We start from the raw sequence: 19,886 nt of genomic DNA on the forward strand, positions 1-19,886 counted from the left end.
GGGAGTCACAGATATCTTAAAATGGTTGAGAAATTCTTGGTAATTAAAAAGTTGACCTTCCTTATTGAAAAGCTGACTCACTAAAATAATGTTATTGTTGAACCAATTGTTGAGGAAAAGATACTTCCTTTTGTAACATATGTCTTTATTGTTCCAAATGAAATATTTGGTAGGTGAAAAATTGTGCTTGTATGTAAGAGACCATGCTAGAAGAGCTTGTTTGTGGAAGTTTGAGAGCGCAAAAGGAATCCTATCAATGTTATAATTACACAATAGTGAAAATTTTAGGCTTCCAAGGTTAGAAAATACATGATGAGTAATAAAGTTCCAAATTGAGGTAGGGTCTTTCAAGTAGTGTCTTATCCAATTAATTTTAAAGGTGTTGTTTAGTGTAGTGAAATCAAGAAAGTTTAGACCACCCGGATTGTAATTGTTCATTATAACAGATTTCTTAATATAATGAATTTTGTTTTTCCAAATAAAGTCAACTAGTATTTTGTCAATAGTTTTACATATTTTTTGATTAACATCTAAAGAAATAGCTGCATACGTAAGCCTGGAGATACCTTCTGCTTTAGAAAGCAAGGTTCTGCCTTTTAAGGATAAATCTCTCTGTAGCCAATGGTTAAATCTTTTCTTAGTTTTTTTACAATTGGATAAAGTTCAAGACCGATCTAGAACTCTGATTTGTAGTGATAAGTATTCCTAGGTAATTAATACTATCCTTAACTGGAATTTGATATATAGACCTCATTTCACATCTCTTCACAGCCATTAGTTCACACTTATTCACATTTAGACCAGAAGCCAAGGAAAAAACATGAATCACCTTCAAGGCTAGGGGAATTTGAGAAGAGTATTTCAAAGAGTGTTGTGTCGTCAGCCAGTTGGCTGATAATTATCACTCTGTCTAATACAAAAATCCCCTTTAAACAACTAGTTTTTATATGAACCGATAACAATTGGGTGGCTAACAAAAATAAATATGGAGAAATAGGACAACCTTGCCGTATCCCATGTCTTAACTCGAATTTTGGAGATTTACCAGATGTGAGCTTTATTACCATTGCAGTACAAAGTCTTGATTGTTTTGTGGAAAAAATTGCCAAAGCCAAATTTCTCAAGTGTCCTGAAGATAAATTAATGTTCGATCGAGTCGAAAGCTTTGTAGAAGTCCAGGAAAAGAAGGAAGCCTTCATCATTAAAGGCCTACTAAAACCCACTACTACCGACCGCGAAGTCTGATAGTTTATATATCAATGATGAAATCTTAACATTGCAACACATGCCAATACGGCCGGTTTAGTTTACTAAATTGCAATTTTAAATTTCCCGCAAAGTATCCTGTTGAAAACGTCGAGGAAAGATGACGCGTATGATGACACATGCGCGTGACGTCACCGGTGGTAGCGGACATGTTCTTCCAGCACCTATCACAGCTAAAAGTCGTCTGCTTTAATTGCATAATTACAGAGTATTCTGGACATCTGTGTTGCTGAATCTTTTGCAATTTGTTCAGTTAATAATGGAGACTACAAAGAAGAAAGATGTTGGTGGGAAGCGGTGTATTGCGGCCGGCTGTAGCAACACAAACACAGCCGGTGTTTCTTTCATTACATTCCCTAAAGATGACGGTGAAGCTTTAATATGGAACAGAGTGGTCAAACGAACATGGTTCTCTACCACATGTCAACCGGCAGGTTTCGGTGAAAAAATTGTGTTAATAAGTCAGCTCTTACCATAGACATGAGCGGAGCTCGCGCCGTTCCTCTTGCAGCTGTCAAAGAGGCAGCTGCGACTCTTTTGCCTCCTCCGTGACTTCCCTCAGAGACACTGGTGGTCACCACACCCGTGGCCACACCCCTCCGACTTTCAGTTCCGACTATATAATCTCACTAAAACACAGGTAAAACAATAAGCAGATAAGGGATTTTCTAGAATTATCCTACTAAATGTGTCTAATAACAACTGAATCTCTCCCACTGCCCTCGTCTTTTTTCCCCCTAGTCCTTCACTCTCACTATCCTTATCCACGAATCTCTCATCCTCGCTCTAATTAATGGGAAAATCGTCGCTTTCTCGGTCCGAATCGCTCTCGCTGCTGGTGGCTATGATTATAAACAATTTGAGGAGCTCCACAACCCGTGACGTCACGCGCACATCGTCTGCTACTTCCGGTACAGGCAAGGCTTTTTTATTAGCGACCAAAAGTTGCAAACTTTATCGTCGATGTTCTCTACTAAATCCTTTCAGCAAAAATATGGCAATATCGTGAAATGATCAAGTATGACACATATAATGGACCTGCTATCCCCGTTTGAATAAGAAAATCTCATTTCAGTAGGCCTTTAATGAACTCTGGGTAATCCAGAATGTCAAGTACAAGCCTGATATTATTAGATATGTGTCTCATCAATTATGTCATCCAGAACCAATTTTAAACGTTTAGCAAAAAATAATAAAAATGATTTTATAGTCATTGTTTAGAAGGCTAATTGGACGCCAATTATCAATGATTAGTAAATCTTTATTTGGTTTGGGTATAAGGGTAATAAGGCCTTGTGTTAAAGTTGGAGGAAGGGCACTGTGATCACATCCTACCTGACAAATAGGGCTCGTCCCTGACGTCACCGGAAGTCCCGCCTGCCCGTCCAGGCGTCCAATTGGCGTCTGGCACGAAGGTAGCATTTAGGCTAATTTAGCCTGTTAGCCAACGGCATTTAAACTATCACAACAAGCGCTAAAGAGCCCAAAAAAATAACAACACCTGCCCCCAAAATAACATAGTTCTTTTAGACGAGTACGAGTACTAAGTTCTCAAGCCAAAAGCATTAAGTAAAAAGAACACATAAGATGAAGGCGATCTACTTGGTGACTTCTGCCGGTTTATTTTTTCTTCTACGCATGTTGGTAGGCAACCCGGAAAAACAGCGCCGCCTAGGAGGTCAACAAATTACCCCACAAGTACACATACAGCAGGGGTCACCAACCTTTTTGAAACTAAGAGCTACTTCTTGGGTACTGATTAATGCGAAGGGCTACCAGTTTGATACACACTTAAAGAAATTGCCAGAAATAGCCAATTTGCTCAATTTACCTTTAATAAACACATATATATATACATATATATATATATATATATATATATATATATATATATATATATATATATATATATATATATATATATATATACATATATATATATATATATATATATATAAAATGGGTATTTCTGTCTGTCATTCCGTCGTACATTTTTTTCCTTTTACGGAAGGTTTTTTGTAGAGAATAAATGATGAAAAAAACACTTAATTGAACGGTTCAAAAGAGGAGAAAACAGGAAAAAAAAAATAAGATTTAATTTTGAAAAATAGTTTATCTTCAATTTCGACTCTTTAAAATTGAAAATTCAAACGAAAAAAATCAAGAGAAAAACTAGCTAATTCGAATCTTTTTGAAATTTTTTTTAAAATAATTTATGGAACATCATTGGTAATTCCTCCTGATTAAGATTAATTTTAGAATTTGATGATATGTTTTAGATAAATTAAAATCCAATCTGCACTTTGTTAGAATATATAACAAATTGAACCAAGCTATATTTCTAACAAAGACAAATCATTATTTCTTCGAGATTTTCCAGAACAAAAAATTTAAAATAAATTCAAAAGACTTTGAAATAAGATTTAAATTTGATTGTACAGATGTTCTAGATTTGCCAGAATATTTTTTTTTAATTTTAATCATAATAAGTTTGAAGAAATATTTCACAAATATTCTTTGTTGAAAAAACAGAAGCTAAATTAAGAATTAAATTAAAATGTATTTATTCGTTACAATAAAAAAAAAATACTTGAACATTTGATTTAAATCAGTGGTTCTCAAATGGGGGTACACGTACCCCTGGGGGTACTTGAAGGTATGCCAAGGGGTACTTGAGATTTTTCAAAAATATTCTAAAAATAGCAACAATTCAAAAATCCTTTATAAATATATTTATTGAATAATACTTCAACAAAATACAAATGTAAGTTCATAAACTGTGAAAAGAAATGCAACAATGCAATATTCAATGTTGACAGCTAGATTTTTTGTGGACATGTTCCATAAATATTGATGTTAATGTTTTCTTTTTTTGTGAAGAAATGTTTAGAATTAACTTCATGAATATAGATGGATCTTTATTACAATCCCCAAACAGGGCACTTTAAGTTGATGATTACTTCTATGTGTAGAAATCTTTATTTATAATTGAATCACTAGTTATTTTTATATCTTTTTTTCCAAATAGTTCAAGAAAGACCACTACAAATGAGCAATATTTTGCACTGCTAGTAAATAAATACAATTTAAAAAAATAGAGGCAGCTCACTGGTAAGTGCTGCTATTTGAGCTATTTTTAGAACAGGCCAGCGGGCGACTCATCTGGTCCTTACGGGCTACCTGGTGCCAGCAGGCACCGCGTTGGTGACCCCTGACATTGACTAATATCCATCTTACATATTATAACTAAACTATTATAATTAACATACTCAATTCTCTATTATATTCCCTGTTTTATTGTAACAGGGTAGAGCACAGGTGTCAAACTCAGGCCCGGGAGCCAAATCTGGGTTCAGCCTGGAAATAATATGCGTTAATAAAATGCTTCATCTTTTCTTACTAAATATATTTTTGTTCTTGCCTTTTTGACATGAAAAATCATGTACTGCATGCATATCTTTTAAAATATAATTTCCGACACGTACGTAGGATTAACCGAAGGAGCGTTCAAAACCAGATGGAACAATCACGCCTCCTTTAGAAACCAGACTTTGCGGAATTCTACAGAACTCAGCAAACACATTTGGAACCTCAAAGACAATAATGTTGAATATTCAATAACATGGCAAATTCTTGCATCCAGCACACCTTACAACAGTGGTAATAAAAGATGCAACCTATGCTTAAAAGAGAAACTGTTTATTATATGTCATCAGATCTATCATCCCTCAACAAGCGCAGTGAAATCATTTCAACATGCCGCCACAGACGGAAACACCTCCTAGGTAACACATGAGCCAATCACCACACCCTACGCCTGCCTGTACCCACCCACTCTGTGCCCTATACAAACCATTGTATGTGAATGCTTCCATTAAAATCTCCTGATGATTGAGGGAACCCCTCATGAAACTGTTCTGTAGAGATGAAGTAATCTTGTGATTTTTCCCATACCTACACATTACGCTCTACCACGGTATCGAGCACTATTCTCTGGATAATCCAATCAAGACACATACATATACATATATACATATATATATATATATATATATATATATATATATATATATATATATATATATATATATATATATATATATATATATATATATATATATATATATATATATCAGTGGTTCTTAACCTTGTTGGAGGTACCGAACCCTGTTAGTTTCATATGCACATTCACCGAACCCTTCTTAGTGAAAAATAAAATGTTGTTTTTGTTCAAATTCAAGACAAAGTTATGTGTTTTTGGTAACACTTTAGTATGGAGAACATATTCTAAGTAACAAAGACTTAATTTAGAGGTTTTTGGACACTAGGGGAACATATTCTAAGTAACAAAGACTTAATTTGGAGTTATTTGGTTAGGGTTAGAGGGTTAGGGTTATAATGAGGCCATGCCGAATAAGGCGTTAATAAGTACTTAATGACTAGTTAAGAGCCGTGGCGCGGTTGGTAGAGTGGCCGTGCCAGCAACCTGAGGGTTCCTGGTCCGATCCCCACCTTCTACCAACCAAGTCACATCCGTTGTGTCCTTGAGCAAGACACTTCACCCTTGCTCCTGATGGGTCATTGTTAGGGCCTTGCATGGCAGCTCCCGCCATCAGTGTGTGAATGTGTGTGTGAATGGGTGAATGTGGAAATAGTGTCAAAGCGCTTTGAGTACCTTGAAGGTAAAAAGCGCAATACAAGTATAACCCATTTACCATAATTTGCATGTTGATAAGCAACTAATTAATGGTGAATATGTCCCTCATACTAAAGTGTTACCATGTTTTTTTACTGGTCACAAAATGAACCGTGCAAGAACATCACCTTGTTCAAAGAACAAAACAGACATTAAACTCACACTAGACTGCATGAACTCACAACAAATTACAGACCTGCAAATCAGTGTGACTTCTGCTGTTGCCGTATCCGTATTACACCGATAGGGAGAAGTTTTTATTAAGACGATGAGTAGGGTGTGTTTTGACCTCTGCCGAACCCCTGAGATCGACTCACCGAACCCCTAGGGTTCGATCGAACCCAGGTTAAGAACCACTGATATACGTATATATACACATGTATTTGTATATGAACATGGATATATTATGTATGTATATATATATATATATATATATATGTATGTAGTATGTATATGAATATGTATATATTAATCAATCAATCAATGTTTACTTATATAGCCCTAAATCACTAGTGTCTCAAAGGGCTGCACAAACCACCACGACATCCTCGGTAGGCCCACATAAGGGCAAGGAAAACTCACACCCAGTGGGACATCGGTGACAATAATGACCCAGTGGGACGTCGGTGACAATAATGACTATGAGAACCTTAGAGAGGAGGAAAGCAATGGATGTCGAGCGGGTCTAACATGATACTGTGAAAGTTCAATCCACAATGGATCCAACACAGTCGCGAGAGTCCAGTCCAAAGCGGATCCAACACAGCAGCGAGAGTCCCGTTCACAGCGGAGCCAGCAGGAAACCATCCCAAGCGGAGGCGGATCAGCAGCGCAGAGATGTCCCCAGCCGATACACAGGCAAGCAGTACATGGCCACCGGATCGGACCGGACCCCCTCCACAAGGGAGAGTGGGACATAGAAGAAAAAGAAAAGAAACAGCAGATCAACTGGTCTAAAAAGGGAGTCTATTTAAAGGCTAGAGTATACAAATGAGTTTTAAGGTGAGACTTAAATGCTTCTACTGAGGTGGCATCTCGAACTGTTACCGGGAGGGCATTCCGGAGTACTGGAGCCCGAACGGAAAACGCTCTATAGCCCGCAGACTTTTTTTGGGCTTTGGGAATCACTAACAAGCCGGAGTCCTTTGAACGCAGATTTCTTGCCGGGACATATGGTACAATACAATCGGCAAGATAGGATGGAGCTAGACCGTGTAGTATTTTATACGTAAGTAGTAAAACCTTAAAGTCACATCTTAAGTGCACAGGAAGCCAGTGCAGGTGAGCCAGTACAGGCGTAATGTGATCAAACTTTCTTGTTCTTGTCAAAAGTCTAGCAGCCGCATTTTGTACCAACTGTAATCTTTTAATGCTAGACATGGGGAGACCCAAAAATAATACGTTACAGTAGTCGAGGCGAGACGTAACAAACGCATGGATAATGATCTCAGCGTCTTTAGTGGACAGAATGGAGCGAATTTTAGCGATATTACGGAGATGAAAGAAGGCCGTATTAGTAACGCTTTTAATGTGTGCCTCAAAGGAGAGAGTTGGGTCGAAGATAATACCCAGATTCTTTACCGTGTCGCCTTGTTTAATTGTTTGGTTGTCAAATGTTAGAGTTGTATTATTAAATAGAGTTTGGTGTCTAGCAGGACCGATAATCAGCATTTCCATTTTTTTGGCGTTGAGTTGCAAAAAGTTAGCGGACATCCATTGTTTAATTTCATTAAGACACGCCTCCAGCTGACTACAATCCGGCGTGTTGGTCAGCTTTAGGGGCATGTAGAGTTGGGTGTCATCAGCATAACAGTGAAAGCTAACACCGTATTTGCGTATGATGTCACCTAGCGGCAGCATGTAGATGCTGAAGAGTGCAGGGCCAAGGACCGAACCCTGGGGAACTCCACACGTTACTTTAACGTAGTCCGAGGTCACATTGTTATGGGAGACACACTGCATCCTATCAGTAAGATAAGAGTTAAACCAAGACAGGGCTAAGTCTGACATACCAATTCGTGTTTTGATACGTTCTAATAAAATATTATGATCGACGGTATCGAAAGCAGCGCTAAGATCGAGGAGCAGCAACATAGATGACGCATCAGAATCCATCGTTAGCAATAGATCATTAGTCATTTTTGCGAGGGCTGTCTCCGTGGAGTGATTTGCCCTGAAACCGGATTGAAAGGTTTCACATAGATTGTTAGACGCTAAGTGTTCATTTAACTGCTCCGCAATAATTTTTTCAAGGATTTTTGAAATAAAGGGAAGGTGAGACACCGGTCGGTAGTTTACCATGAGGTCAGGATCGAGGTTAGGTCTTTTAAGAAGAGGATGAATAACCGCTTTTTTGAATGCTAGGGGAACAGTGCCCGAGGAGAGTGATAAGTTTATAATATTTAGCACTGATGGACCTAATAATACAAAGAGCTCCTTGATCAGTTTCCCAGGAAGAGGGTCAAGTAAGCATGTTGTCTGTTTTATTCCATTTACACGTTGTAACAATTCCTCTAATGTTATTTCCTCAAAACGAGAGAAACTATTTTGGAGGGCAGTATCCGCCGTATATACCATCGTATCAGTGTTAATAGAACCCCGTTGTAGCTGGGACGCATTGTTTTTAATCTCCTTTCTAATGACTTCAATTTTCTTACTAAAGAATTGCATAAAGTCATCAGCTGAGTGGGTTGAGCTACTGGAAGGGGTCCCTTGTTGGGTTAGCGATGCTACCGTACTAAACAAAAATGTAGGATCGTTTTTATTACGGTGGATGAGATTTGAGTAATATTTAGCTTTAGCTAAGGTAAGCATGCGTTTATAAGTTATTAAACCATCACTCCATGCTTGATGGTGCACCTCAAGTTTAGTCGTGCGCCATTTGCGTTCCAGCTTTCTACATAATAATTTCTGAGCTCTAGTTTCTTCTGTAAACCACGGGGTGCGCTTTTTTGGAGCCTTTTTTAACTTTAGCGGTGCTATGTTATCAAGGGTTTCGCGAAGGGTGTCGTTAAAGTTGTTAGTGAGGTTATCAATAGAGCCCACATACTTTGGGAATGGTGCCATTACCGAGGGCAGTAGGTCAGCAAGAGTTGTCGTTGTGGCCGTATTAATGTTGCGGCTGCTATAGTAGTTATTATTATTATTAGTTTGACGAACATGCGTCTGAACCTCGAATTTTATAAGGTAATGATCGGACAATACTTTAGTATACGGGAGTATCGTAACTTTGGAGACGGTGATACCCCTGACAAGCACTAGGTCTATCGTATTACCGTTGCGATGCGTGGGTTCATTTATTATTTGTGTGAGACCACAGCTATCAATTACAGTCTGGAGCGCTATGCACGGTGGGTCCGATGGGGTATTCATATGGATATTAAAGTCCCCCATTATGATTATATTATCGGCGTGTGTCACTAGATCAGCAACGAACTCTGAGAATTCATTGATAAAGTCCGAATAGGGCCCTGGGGGGCAGTAGATAACAGCCAGGTGTAGAGGCAGCGGTGTGACAGACTTCATAGTAAGCACCTCAAACGATTTATATTTATTATTTATGTTAGGACTAAGGTTAAAGTTTTCGTTGTATATTAGTGCGGCCCCCCCACCCCTTTTAAGCGGACGGGCAATATGCGCATGTGTAAAGTTAGGAGGACATGCCTCATTTAGCGCAAAAAGTCGTTTGGTTTAAGCCAGGTTTCGCTGAGACCGATGACGTTAAGATTGTTGTCTCTGATAATATCATTAACTAACAACGTTTTAGGAGACAATGATCTTATGTTTAAAAAACCTATATTATAGGTAGTGGGCTGTTTTAGGGAGTTTTTGATCAAATTATCCGTAGTAGCAATATTAATAATGTTGTGTTTATTATGCCCATTGCATTTAGTATAGTTACGACCATATCTAGGAATTGATACGACAGGAATTTTCCGATTGTTTGATTGTTGCTTTGATAAACTGCACGCATTATGGTTAGCCACCTCAGTAACGGGGATTTTCCGATTGTTTGTTTGTTGCTTTGATAAACTGCACGCATCATAGTTAGCCACCTCAGTAAAACACATGTCCAACTCTGAAACACTCAAAGCAGAAAAAACTTGTTCTAATTTAACTGACTCCTTACCCAGACCAGTAGTCTCGCATTTTCCATTTAAATCCGTCTTCAGGATGGAGGGAAGTGGTGTTCTGTGGGGATTAGCCTTCTGCTTTGTTTTTAGCCCCGCTCGACATCCGCGTTTCCGATCACACCGCTGGCGTCTGCTCCGTAGACGGCCCCCGCTGCTACTAGACTCCCCTGCTTCACAGGCCGCTGGATGTAGCCGCCGACGTATTCCCATGCTAGTTAGCATGTTTAGCACGCACGCGTCTATCAGTCCAAAACGGCCCGATATGTCCACATCCAGAAGTGTCTGGCGGTCGTACGTGATCACGGAGTGACCACGATGTGAGCCAGCCATAAAGTCTGTGGAATTGTCCGGTATTTCTGCCAAATGTTCCATCTTTAGCAAGAGTCCCTCGAGGACGCAGCCCGTCCGGGCGCCGCCATCTTGGAATGATGATCGTATTTTTACTGCTTATTACTTAAACTGAATTTAAAAGCACATATCATCAAATGTTATTTTTTTTAAATTATAAATTCAATTCAATTGTGACATGGAACTTCCTGGCATGACTTTGGAACATTTATATGACCTGTGACCCTTGCAAACTCATTCTGTCTTCACTCCTATGTCATTCAACATTTAGCAGAGTAGGCCTAGAACAAATCATCTAATCAACTCATTAATAAAAGTCCAACAATAAAGGCTGCAGGTGTGTGTGTATGTTACCTGGTTGTATGTGTGAGAGAATGTCAGGTGCAGCGCCTGCATGGCTCTCAGCATAGTCTGCATGGACGTGTAGATGTTTTGGTAGACCAGCTTAGCGTAGCTCCTCTTCTCCTCCTCGCTGTAGCCTCCTCCATGGATGATCCTCATTTGTTTGATGAAGGTACTCTTCCCGCTCTCGCCTGTGCCTGCACCAGGGGAAAAAAAAAAAAGAGCAAAGTCTAAAAATTACTGACTGTTAAAAGCGGCCCTCTGAGGGCAACCCTAACTGCGATGTGGGCCTCAATGAAAACAATTTTGACACCCTTGGGGGTTTGAAAACATCTACGATCATGACAAAATCCAAAAAAGTTTCCTGTTGAACACATTGTGGTCACCGGCTATAATCCTACATTTATGATATTTATAAGGGTTATATTTTCATCTTTATTTTTGTTCGTTAGTTTGCAAGGTTGGATAAACACAATTTCATGCGAGGTTGTATTGAGTAGTTTTTAAATATCTAATATTGCAACATTGTCAAAAAAGATTTTACATTTTAGCTACCTTTTCTGATAAAATATTAATACTAATAGAAATATAGACACCTGGCGACAAATAAAGGCTGTCTGTCATTCACTTTGTTGCTTTCGGTTGCCCCGGTCCTATTTGGCAGTCAAATAGACAAACAAACCATGCAGATTAGCATAATTACCATGTTTTACAGGGGGTTTGTGTGCTGGCAGGCTGAAGAAAAGATGACAGGGTTGTACCATTTGGAATTCTGCACCGGAGTGGAAAGACACAATTTCAAAATTCCAACCATTCCATTTCACTGAGAAGTCACTGGTTGGAGAAAAAAAAAATGCTAAATGATCTGCACCTTTATCCTGATCTGCACCAAAATAGAAAAAGGCCCTCCCCCTTTTCTGTGAAGTTATTTGAAATTGTAGAAGTACTTTTTACACACTCTTGCTATCTGACACTGCAAACTTTTCTTGTGAAATAATGGGGAATTTGGTTGAACATTTAGACTTTGCTCTTTTTTTTTTCCCCTGGTGCAGGCACAGGCGAGAGCGGGAAGAGTACCTTCATCAAACAAATGAGGATCATCCATGGAGGAGGCTACAGCGAGGAGGAGAAGAGGAGCTACGCTAAGCTGGTCTACCAAAACATCTACACGTCCATGCAGACTATGCTGAGAGCCATGCAGGCACTGCACCTGACATTCTCTCACACATACAACCAGGTAACATACACACACACCTGCAGCCTTTATTGTTGGACTTTTATTAATGAGTTGATTAGATGATTTGTTCTAGGCCTACTCTGCTAAATGTTGAATGACATAGGAGTGAAGACAGAATGAGTTTGCAAGGGTCACAGGTCATATAAATGTTCCAAAGTCATGCCAGGAAGTTCCATGTCACAATTGAATTGAATTTATAAATAAATAAAAAAAACATTTGATGATATGTGCTTTTAAATTCAGTTTAAGTAATAAGCAGTAAAAATAGGGTTTTAATGGTTTTCAATACTAAAATTCAACCCTAATTTTTTTGCCTCCAACATTGTTTTGATGGAAAAAAAAACCCTAATAAAAAATGTTGTATACAAATTGTTAGGGGTTTTTAGAGTGTTATTTTTTTTAAATCAGATATAAAATTTCCAATTACAAAAAAAACCCAACATTAACATTTTTTAATGGAAAATGAACGGGTGGATGTTTGTTTTTCCACAAAAAAAAGATAATTTGCTTCAAAAAATAAATTAATTAATTAAAAAAATTTTTGAACCTGGATCTTCGGATTCTAAGAGGTTTTTTAAATCTCCAAAATACTTTTTGTTTAATTTAAAACAACCCATTAATTAAAAAAAAAAGTGTATCTGAATTTAAAAAAAAGTGTATCTTCAATTTTAAAGTTAAGTTTTTATTTTATTCCATGAAAAATAAATGTCTAAAATTAGTTTTAGTCCCAATTTTTATTTACATTTCTTGATTAAAAATAAAATATAATAACAATGACAGGATCATTTTTAAAATCTTTTGAGAAAAGTGCTATTTAAATGTAATTATTATTATTATTAAGATTATATTTAAAAGTTTGTTTTCCCGTACAAAGAAGGTGCATTTGTTTCCGATCAAAAGAAAACAATGCATGCATGTATGAAGGTGTGTTATATTTAACTATATATATATTTATTTATTTTTTAATTTAAAAAAAATGATGAATCAGAAAATTCAAAAAATGCCTTTTGAAATTGTGTTTTTTGTTTTGGTTTCATCCAACGAAAAATTTAATCAAAGCAAAATTGTATACAATTTTACTAGTGGTGTGGGAAAAAATTGATTCGAATTTGAATCGCGATTCTCACATTGTGCGATTCAGAATCGATTCTCTCTCTTTTTTTTTTTAATCTTTTTTTTTTTTTCCAATTCAACAAAACAACACACAGCAATACCATAACAATGCAATCCAATTCCAATACCAAACCTGACCCAGCAACACTCAGAACTGCAATAAACAGAGCAATTGAGAGGAGACACAAACACGACACAGAACAAACCAAAAGTAGTGAAACAAAAATGAATATTATTAACAACAGTATCAATATTAGTTATAATTTCAGCATAGCAGTGATTAAAAATCCCTCATTGATATTATCATTAGACATTTATAAAAATTATAAAAAATAGTGTCACAGTGGCTTACACTTGTATCGCATCTCATAAGCTTGACAACACACTGTGTCCAATATTTTCACAAAGATGAAATAGGTCATATTTTTGGTTTGTTTAATAGTTAAAACAAATTTACATTATTGCAATCAGTTGATAAAATATTGTCCTTTACAATTATAAAAGCTTTTTTTTTTTAATCTACTACTCTGCTAGCATGTCAGCAGACTGGGGTAGATCTTGCTGAAATTCTATGTATTGAATGAATAGAGAATCGTTTTAAATCGGGAAAAAAATCGTTTTTGAATTGAGAATCGTCTTGAATTGAAAAAAAAAAATTATTTTAAATCAAATCGTGACCCCAAGAATCGATATTGAATCGAATTGTGGGACACTGAAAGATTCACAGCTCTAAATTTTACTATGTATCTCCACATGTGTATTTGCTTTCAAAATTTGGGGACGTCTCTGCGCTGCTGACCTGTCTCCACTCAAGATGATCTCCTGTTGGCCCCACTATGGACCGGACTCTCACGCTGTTATGTTAGATCCACTATGGACCGGACTCTCACGCTGTTATGTTAGATCCACAATGGACCGGACTCTCAAGCTGTTATGTTAGATCCACTATGGACTGGACTCTCACACTATTATGTTAGTTCCACTATGGACTGGACTCTCACGCTACTATGTTGGATCCACTATGGACTGGACTCTCACACTGTTATGTTAGATCCACTATGGACTGGACTCTCACGCTGTTATGTTAGATCCACAATGGACTGGACTCTCACACTATTATGTTAGATCCACTATGGACTGGACTCTCACGTTATTATGTCAGATCCACTATGGACTGAACCCTCACAATATTATGTTAGATCCACTATTGACTGGACTCTCACGCTATTATGTCAGATCCACTATAGTATAGCTCGGTTGGTAGAGTGGCCGAGCCAGCAACTTGAGGGTTGCAGGTTCGATCCCTGCTTCCGCCATCCTAGTCACTGCCGTTGTGTCCTTGGGCAAGACACTTTACCCACCTGCTCCCAGTGCCACCCACACTGGTTTAAATGTAAAAATTAGATATTGGGTTTCACTATGTAAAGCGCTTTGAGTCACTAGAGAAAAAGTGCTATATAAATAGAATTCACTTCACTTCACAATATTATGTAAGATCCACAATGGACTGGACTCTCACACTATTATGTTAGATCCACTATGGACTGGACTCTCACACTATTTTGTTGGATCCACTATGGACTGGACTCTCACACTGTTGTTAGATCCACTATGGACTGGACTCTCACACTATTATGTTAGATCTACTATGGACTGAACTCTCACACTATTGTTAGATCCACTATGGACTGGACTCTCACACTATCATGTTAGATCCACTATGGACTGGACTCTCACACTATCATGTTAGATCCACTATGGACTGGACTCTCACACTATTTTGTTGGATCCACTATGGACTGGACTCTCACACTGTTATGTTAGATCCACTATGGACTGGACTCTCACACTATTATGTTATATCTACTATGGACTGGACTCTCACACTATTGTTAGATCCACTATGGACTGGACTCTCACACTATCATGTTAGATCCACTATGAACTGGACTCTCACATACCCTGATGTGGGATCTGAGCCGAGGATGTCGTTATGGAAGCCTAATGACTTTGAAAGTTTAAAAAGAAAAGTTTCATGTGGTAATTCAGACCTGCGCCACCATGATCCTGGAGGTGGAGGTGGACAGGGTGGATGACTTGCATCAGGACCACGTGGAAGCCATCAGGAGTCTTTGGACGGACGCTGGCATGCAGGAATGCTACGACCGCCGTCGGGAATACCAGCTGTGTGACTCCACCAAATAGTGAGGAATAGACAGGATTAAAGATTGAGGGTCAAAAATGAGTCTAATTGTTCATTTACTGCAGTTATTTGATGGAACTAGACCGGATCGCACAACCCTGCTATGTACCCGATCTCCAGGATATCCTGCGGGTCCGAGTTCCCACCACGGGGATCATCGAGTACCCCTTCGACATGGAGAGCGTCATCTTCAGGTAGTTTCCCACATTATGACTTGTAAGACGGGCCTGAGTGTCACTGTCAGGTTCAAAAACTGATTACATCTATTAAACAGAGACAGAATTAAATTTAGCTCATTGAGGAGAAACATCTGGGCTGTACTCTTTGTACAGTCTTCCACCACGCTCTGACGAAAGATTGTACGCCTCCTTTTATTTGTACTTTCCCTGATTAAATAGCAACAGCTGTTTCTAAAGCAGTGTTTCTCAAAGTGTGGGGCGCGCCCCACTGGTGGGGACTAGAGACATGAGGAAGGGGAGGAAATTTCACTTAAAAAAAATATTTTTTTTAAATTATATTCTTGTATTTGTTTTCTTACTATGCTTTCATTTTCTATACACACTGTAAATCACTTTGTGATCCGCTATATAAATAAATGTAAATGACTTATTTTTCCTGAAGACTTTAAATTTCTAGGTAGGAGTGAAACGTTTGACAGACATAGCAACAGTAACTAATGGGGGCGGGGCTAAGCAGATGAAACTTTCGCGCGGATGGGTAGCAGGCTAATGTGTGGACCACAATTACACAAAATTGATAAATTTGTGACTCGCACCTCAAAGGTTGTCGAGCCAGAGCCAGCGCCTGCAGAAAAACAAAAATCTGACAGGCCGAATAGAAAATATGATGAAGGGTATCTTGCTCTTGGATTCACAGCAGCGGTGGTGGGGGCAGAGGAGAGACCCCCTCTGTGTTCTGTGTCTAAAACCGCTAGCAGCAGACAGCATGACACCCAACAAATTAAAGAGACACCTCGAGACCACACCCCAAATCACGTCAATAAGCCACTTGATTTCTTTCAAAGAAAACTGGCAGAGTACCGTCAACAGGAGAAGCGCATGGTAAAAGCTGCATCAGTAAACACTAACGCTCAAATGGCTTCATATAGAGTTGCATACAGAATTGCACAATGCGAAAAACCACACACAATTGCGGAGCAGCTCATTCTCCCCACTGCAATAGACATGGTGTCAGTCATGCTTGACGAGACAAGCGCAGAAAAATTAAAAGCTGTCCCTCTGTCAAACAACACAGTTGCGAGACGTATATGCGACATTGCAAGTGATCTTGAGGAACAACTTGTAGACAAATTACAGGAAAGTCGTTTTTCTTTACAAGTGGACGAAGTTACTGACATCAATAAAGACTGCCTGTTCATCGCATACGTCCGCTTTGTGAAAGGCGAGTCACTGTGCGAGGATTTGCTGTTTTGCAAATACATAAAAAATATATAGCCACTGCTGATGAGCTGTTCAAGATAATGAACAGTTTCCTCAAAGAACACGACCTTAAATGGGTTTGCCCTGATGGCGCACAGACCATGGCAGGGTCAAGAAACGGGCTGCAGGCTCTAATAAAGAGGGTTGCGCCAAATGCGCATTGGACACACTGTGTCATTCACCGGGAAGCACTCGCGTCAAGGCAGCTCAGCCCCGAACACAATGAGGTTTTAACAGATGTAGCTCGCGGCTGTGTTGGATCCACTATGGACTGAACTTTTCACAGTATCATGTTAGACACACTCGACATCCATTGCTTTCGGTCCCCTATGTGGTCCTCTCCAATATTCTCATAGTCATCTTTGTCACCGACGTCCCACCGGGTGTGAGTTTTCCTTGCCCTTATGTGGGCCTACCGAGGATGTCGTAGTGGTTTGTGTTGTGGTTTGTGCAGCCCTTTGAGACACTATTGATTTAGGGCTGTATAAATAAACATAGATTGATTGATTGATGTTGTGAGCGCGGTAAATTTGATCAAAACACGACCACTGAAGGCGCGACTGCTCTCTACACTGTGTGAGGAAAAGGGAGCTGATCATACAGCCGTGCTGTTTCACAGTGAAGCAAGGTGGCTCTCCCGGGGCAAAGTGCTGTCGCGCGTCTTTGAGCTCAGGGCAGAGATTCAGATCTTTTTGGAGGAGTGCATGCATGAGGCTGCAAGCAAGTTCAGTGATGAACAATTTCTGTTGAAGCTGGCCTACCTCAGCAATATGTTTGGCGAACTGAATGAGTTAAATCTTCAGCTCCAAGGCAAGGATAAGCACATACTCCAAATGGCAGACAAAATCACTGCGTTCTCCCGAAAGCTCGAGGGATGGGGCAGGCGCCTCGACCAACAAAATATTTATGCCTTTGAGAACCTGGGTGAGGTTGCTGAAACCACAGAATCTGGTGCCACCACAGTGATCCGCTGCATCAAGCAACACATTTCCTCCCTGAGAGAAATGTTTCACAAATACTTCCCCATCAACAGTGCTCAGTACAACTGGGTTATGGATCCATTCAATGCAGCAGGTTGGTATTTTGACATTTTTATTGAATATTATACTCACATATTATTTTATATGTTACTTACTAACTGGAATGTTAGTCCAGATTGTTGTGTCCAGATGTTTGTTTTCAAACAGATTTATTTGCATTTATTACGTAATGAAAAATAAAGTAAGCCTATTAATTTATAATCTATCTGCAGCACCTGCTGATTTCATGTCTGCTGAGGAGGACCAGTTTAGTGAACTGACATCTGACTCCACCCTGAGGCTGAGGTTCACCACTCAGACTCTTTATCAATTCTGGTTTGGAGTGGAGAGGGAGTATCCACTCATTGGGCAGAGAGCTGTGTCCATTCTTCTCCCCTTTGCCACATCTTATCTGTGTGAGATAGGCTTTTCAGCTGTTGCTTCACTCAAAACGGGGTCGTAAACAGCCGTCGCCTTTAGTTATAAAACAGTTCAAAGAAAAGGTGCCTGGAAGGGGGTCATGTCCAGCTTCCCCTTGGTTCAAGACAAAATCTTCATGTGGATTACAATAGATCAAAGAAACAGGCTCCTTCATGTCGCTTCCCACTGTTCACAGTGGAGTTTTACAAGCCTTTTGATTGGTTAGATCAAAGACTGCTTTTGTCTGCTCGCCGGGAACTCACTGCAAAACAAAGTTTTGTGATAACCTAGATCAGGGGTGTCAAACTCAAATACAGAGTGGGACAAAATTTAAAACTGAACGAAGCTGCGGGCCGAGGTTGAACAAATTAATCCTTTAATAGGGACCCAAACAAGTTTTGCATTGAATATTGACCAAGCAAGGCTTATATAACTTTATAGTGACATGCAAAATCGAGTTTTAAATAATAATAATTAAAAAATATCAATGGCATATCAAATAAAATACAAATACAGATTGAATGCCTCTTTTCGGCGGCGGGTTTGAGTTGGGGCGAGGTTTGGTGGTAGCAGGGGTGTATATTGTAGCGTCCCTGAAGAGTTAGTGATGCAAGGGGTTCTGGGTATTTGTTCGGTTGTGTTTATGTTGTGTTACGGTGCTGATGTTCTCCCGAAATGTGTTTGTCATTCTTGTTTGCTGTGGGTTCACAGAGTGGCATATATTTGTAACAGTGTTAAAGTTGTTTATACGGCCACCCTCAGTGTGACATGTATGGCTGTTGACCAAGTATGCCTTGCATACACTTGTGTGTGTGTATGGGCCGCATATATTATGTGAGTGGGCCGGCACGCTGTTTGTATGGAGGAAAAGCGGACATGGCCACATGTAGAGAACACAAAAGGCAGTGCTTTACGGCCCGCCCCCAATATTATTTTCCAGGTGGAAGTCGGAAGAAAATAGGGAGGGGCACTGAACTTCGGGAGTCTCCCAGGAAAATTAAGAGGGTTGACGAGTATGAGTATTAGTGGTGAATGTGGTGTTACAGCGGCGGGCCAGCTCTAATGTTAATTTGAAATTGCCTCAAGGGCCAAATGAAATTACACGGCGGGCCAAATTTGGCCCACGGGCCAGAGTTTGACACCCATGACCTAGATGAAATTGTTCTGACAGTCACGTGTCTTGAGGGCAGGATGGTGGACGTTGGGGGTCAGAAGTCAGAGCGCAGGAAGTGGATCCACTGCTTTGAGAATGTCACCTCCATAATCTTCCTGGTGGCGCTCAGCGAGTACGACCAGGTTCTGGTGGAATGTGACAACGAGGTGAGCGCTCGCTTTCCCTCCCCGGGAAGCTTGGTTATGTCACTGATGATGTGATCTCCCAGAACCGCATGGAGGAGAGCAAGGCACTTTTTAAGACCATCATCACGTACTCCTGGTTCCAGCGCTCATCCGTCATCCTCTTCCTCAACAAGACCGACATCCTCAAGGAGAAGATCATGCACTCCCACCTGGCGGACTACTTTCCGGAATTCACCGGTCGGTTGGTCAAGGAGTCACATATTTAGTTAGCACTGTTAGCATTAGCACAGGCTGAATTCATTGCGCATGATGGGCTGAACGAACAAAACCTTGAAAACGACAAAACATTTATGTTAGCTAAATATTTGATT

The 19,886-nt window shown here is 39.5% G+C and overlaps 1 protein-coding gene across 1 annotated transcript in view; it reads left to right on the plus strand.

Annotated features, from left to right (window-relative positions):
- The first annotated feature begins 11,842 nt into the window (after positions 1 to 11,842).
- LOC133553635 (guanine nucleotide-binding protein subunit alpha-14-like) overlaps positions 11,843 to 19,886 on the plus strand; it is a 14,528-nt gene continuing 6,484 nt past the window's right edge. Inside the window, exons 1-5 of the mRNA XM_061902088.1 lie at positions 11,843 to 12,022; positions 15,185 to 15,339; positions 15,404 to 15,532; positions 19,407 to 19,536; positions 19,599 to 19,752. Of these exons, the coding sequence (XP_061758072.1) occupies positions 11,876 to 12,022; positions 15,185 to 15,339; positions 15,404 to 15,532; positions 19,407 to 19,536; positions 19,599 to 19,752 (715 nt within the window). The 5' untranslated portion in view covers positions 11,843 to 11,875. The remainder of the gene's footprint in view (positions 12,023 to 15,184; positions 15,340 to 15,403; positions 15,533 to 19,406; positions 19,537 to 19,598; positions 19,753 to 19,886) is intronic.

This window comes from Nerophis ophidion, linkage group LG01 (genome assembly GCF_033978795.1).
Source record: "Nerophis ophidion isolate RoL-2023_Sa linkage group LG01, RoL_Noph_v1.0, whole genome shotgun sequence".
In the NCBI taxonomy this organism is placed as follows: domain Eukaryota; kingdom Metazoa; phylum Chordata; class Actinopteri; order Syngnathiformes; family Syngnathidae; genus Nerophis; species Nerophis ophidion.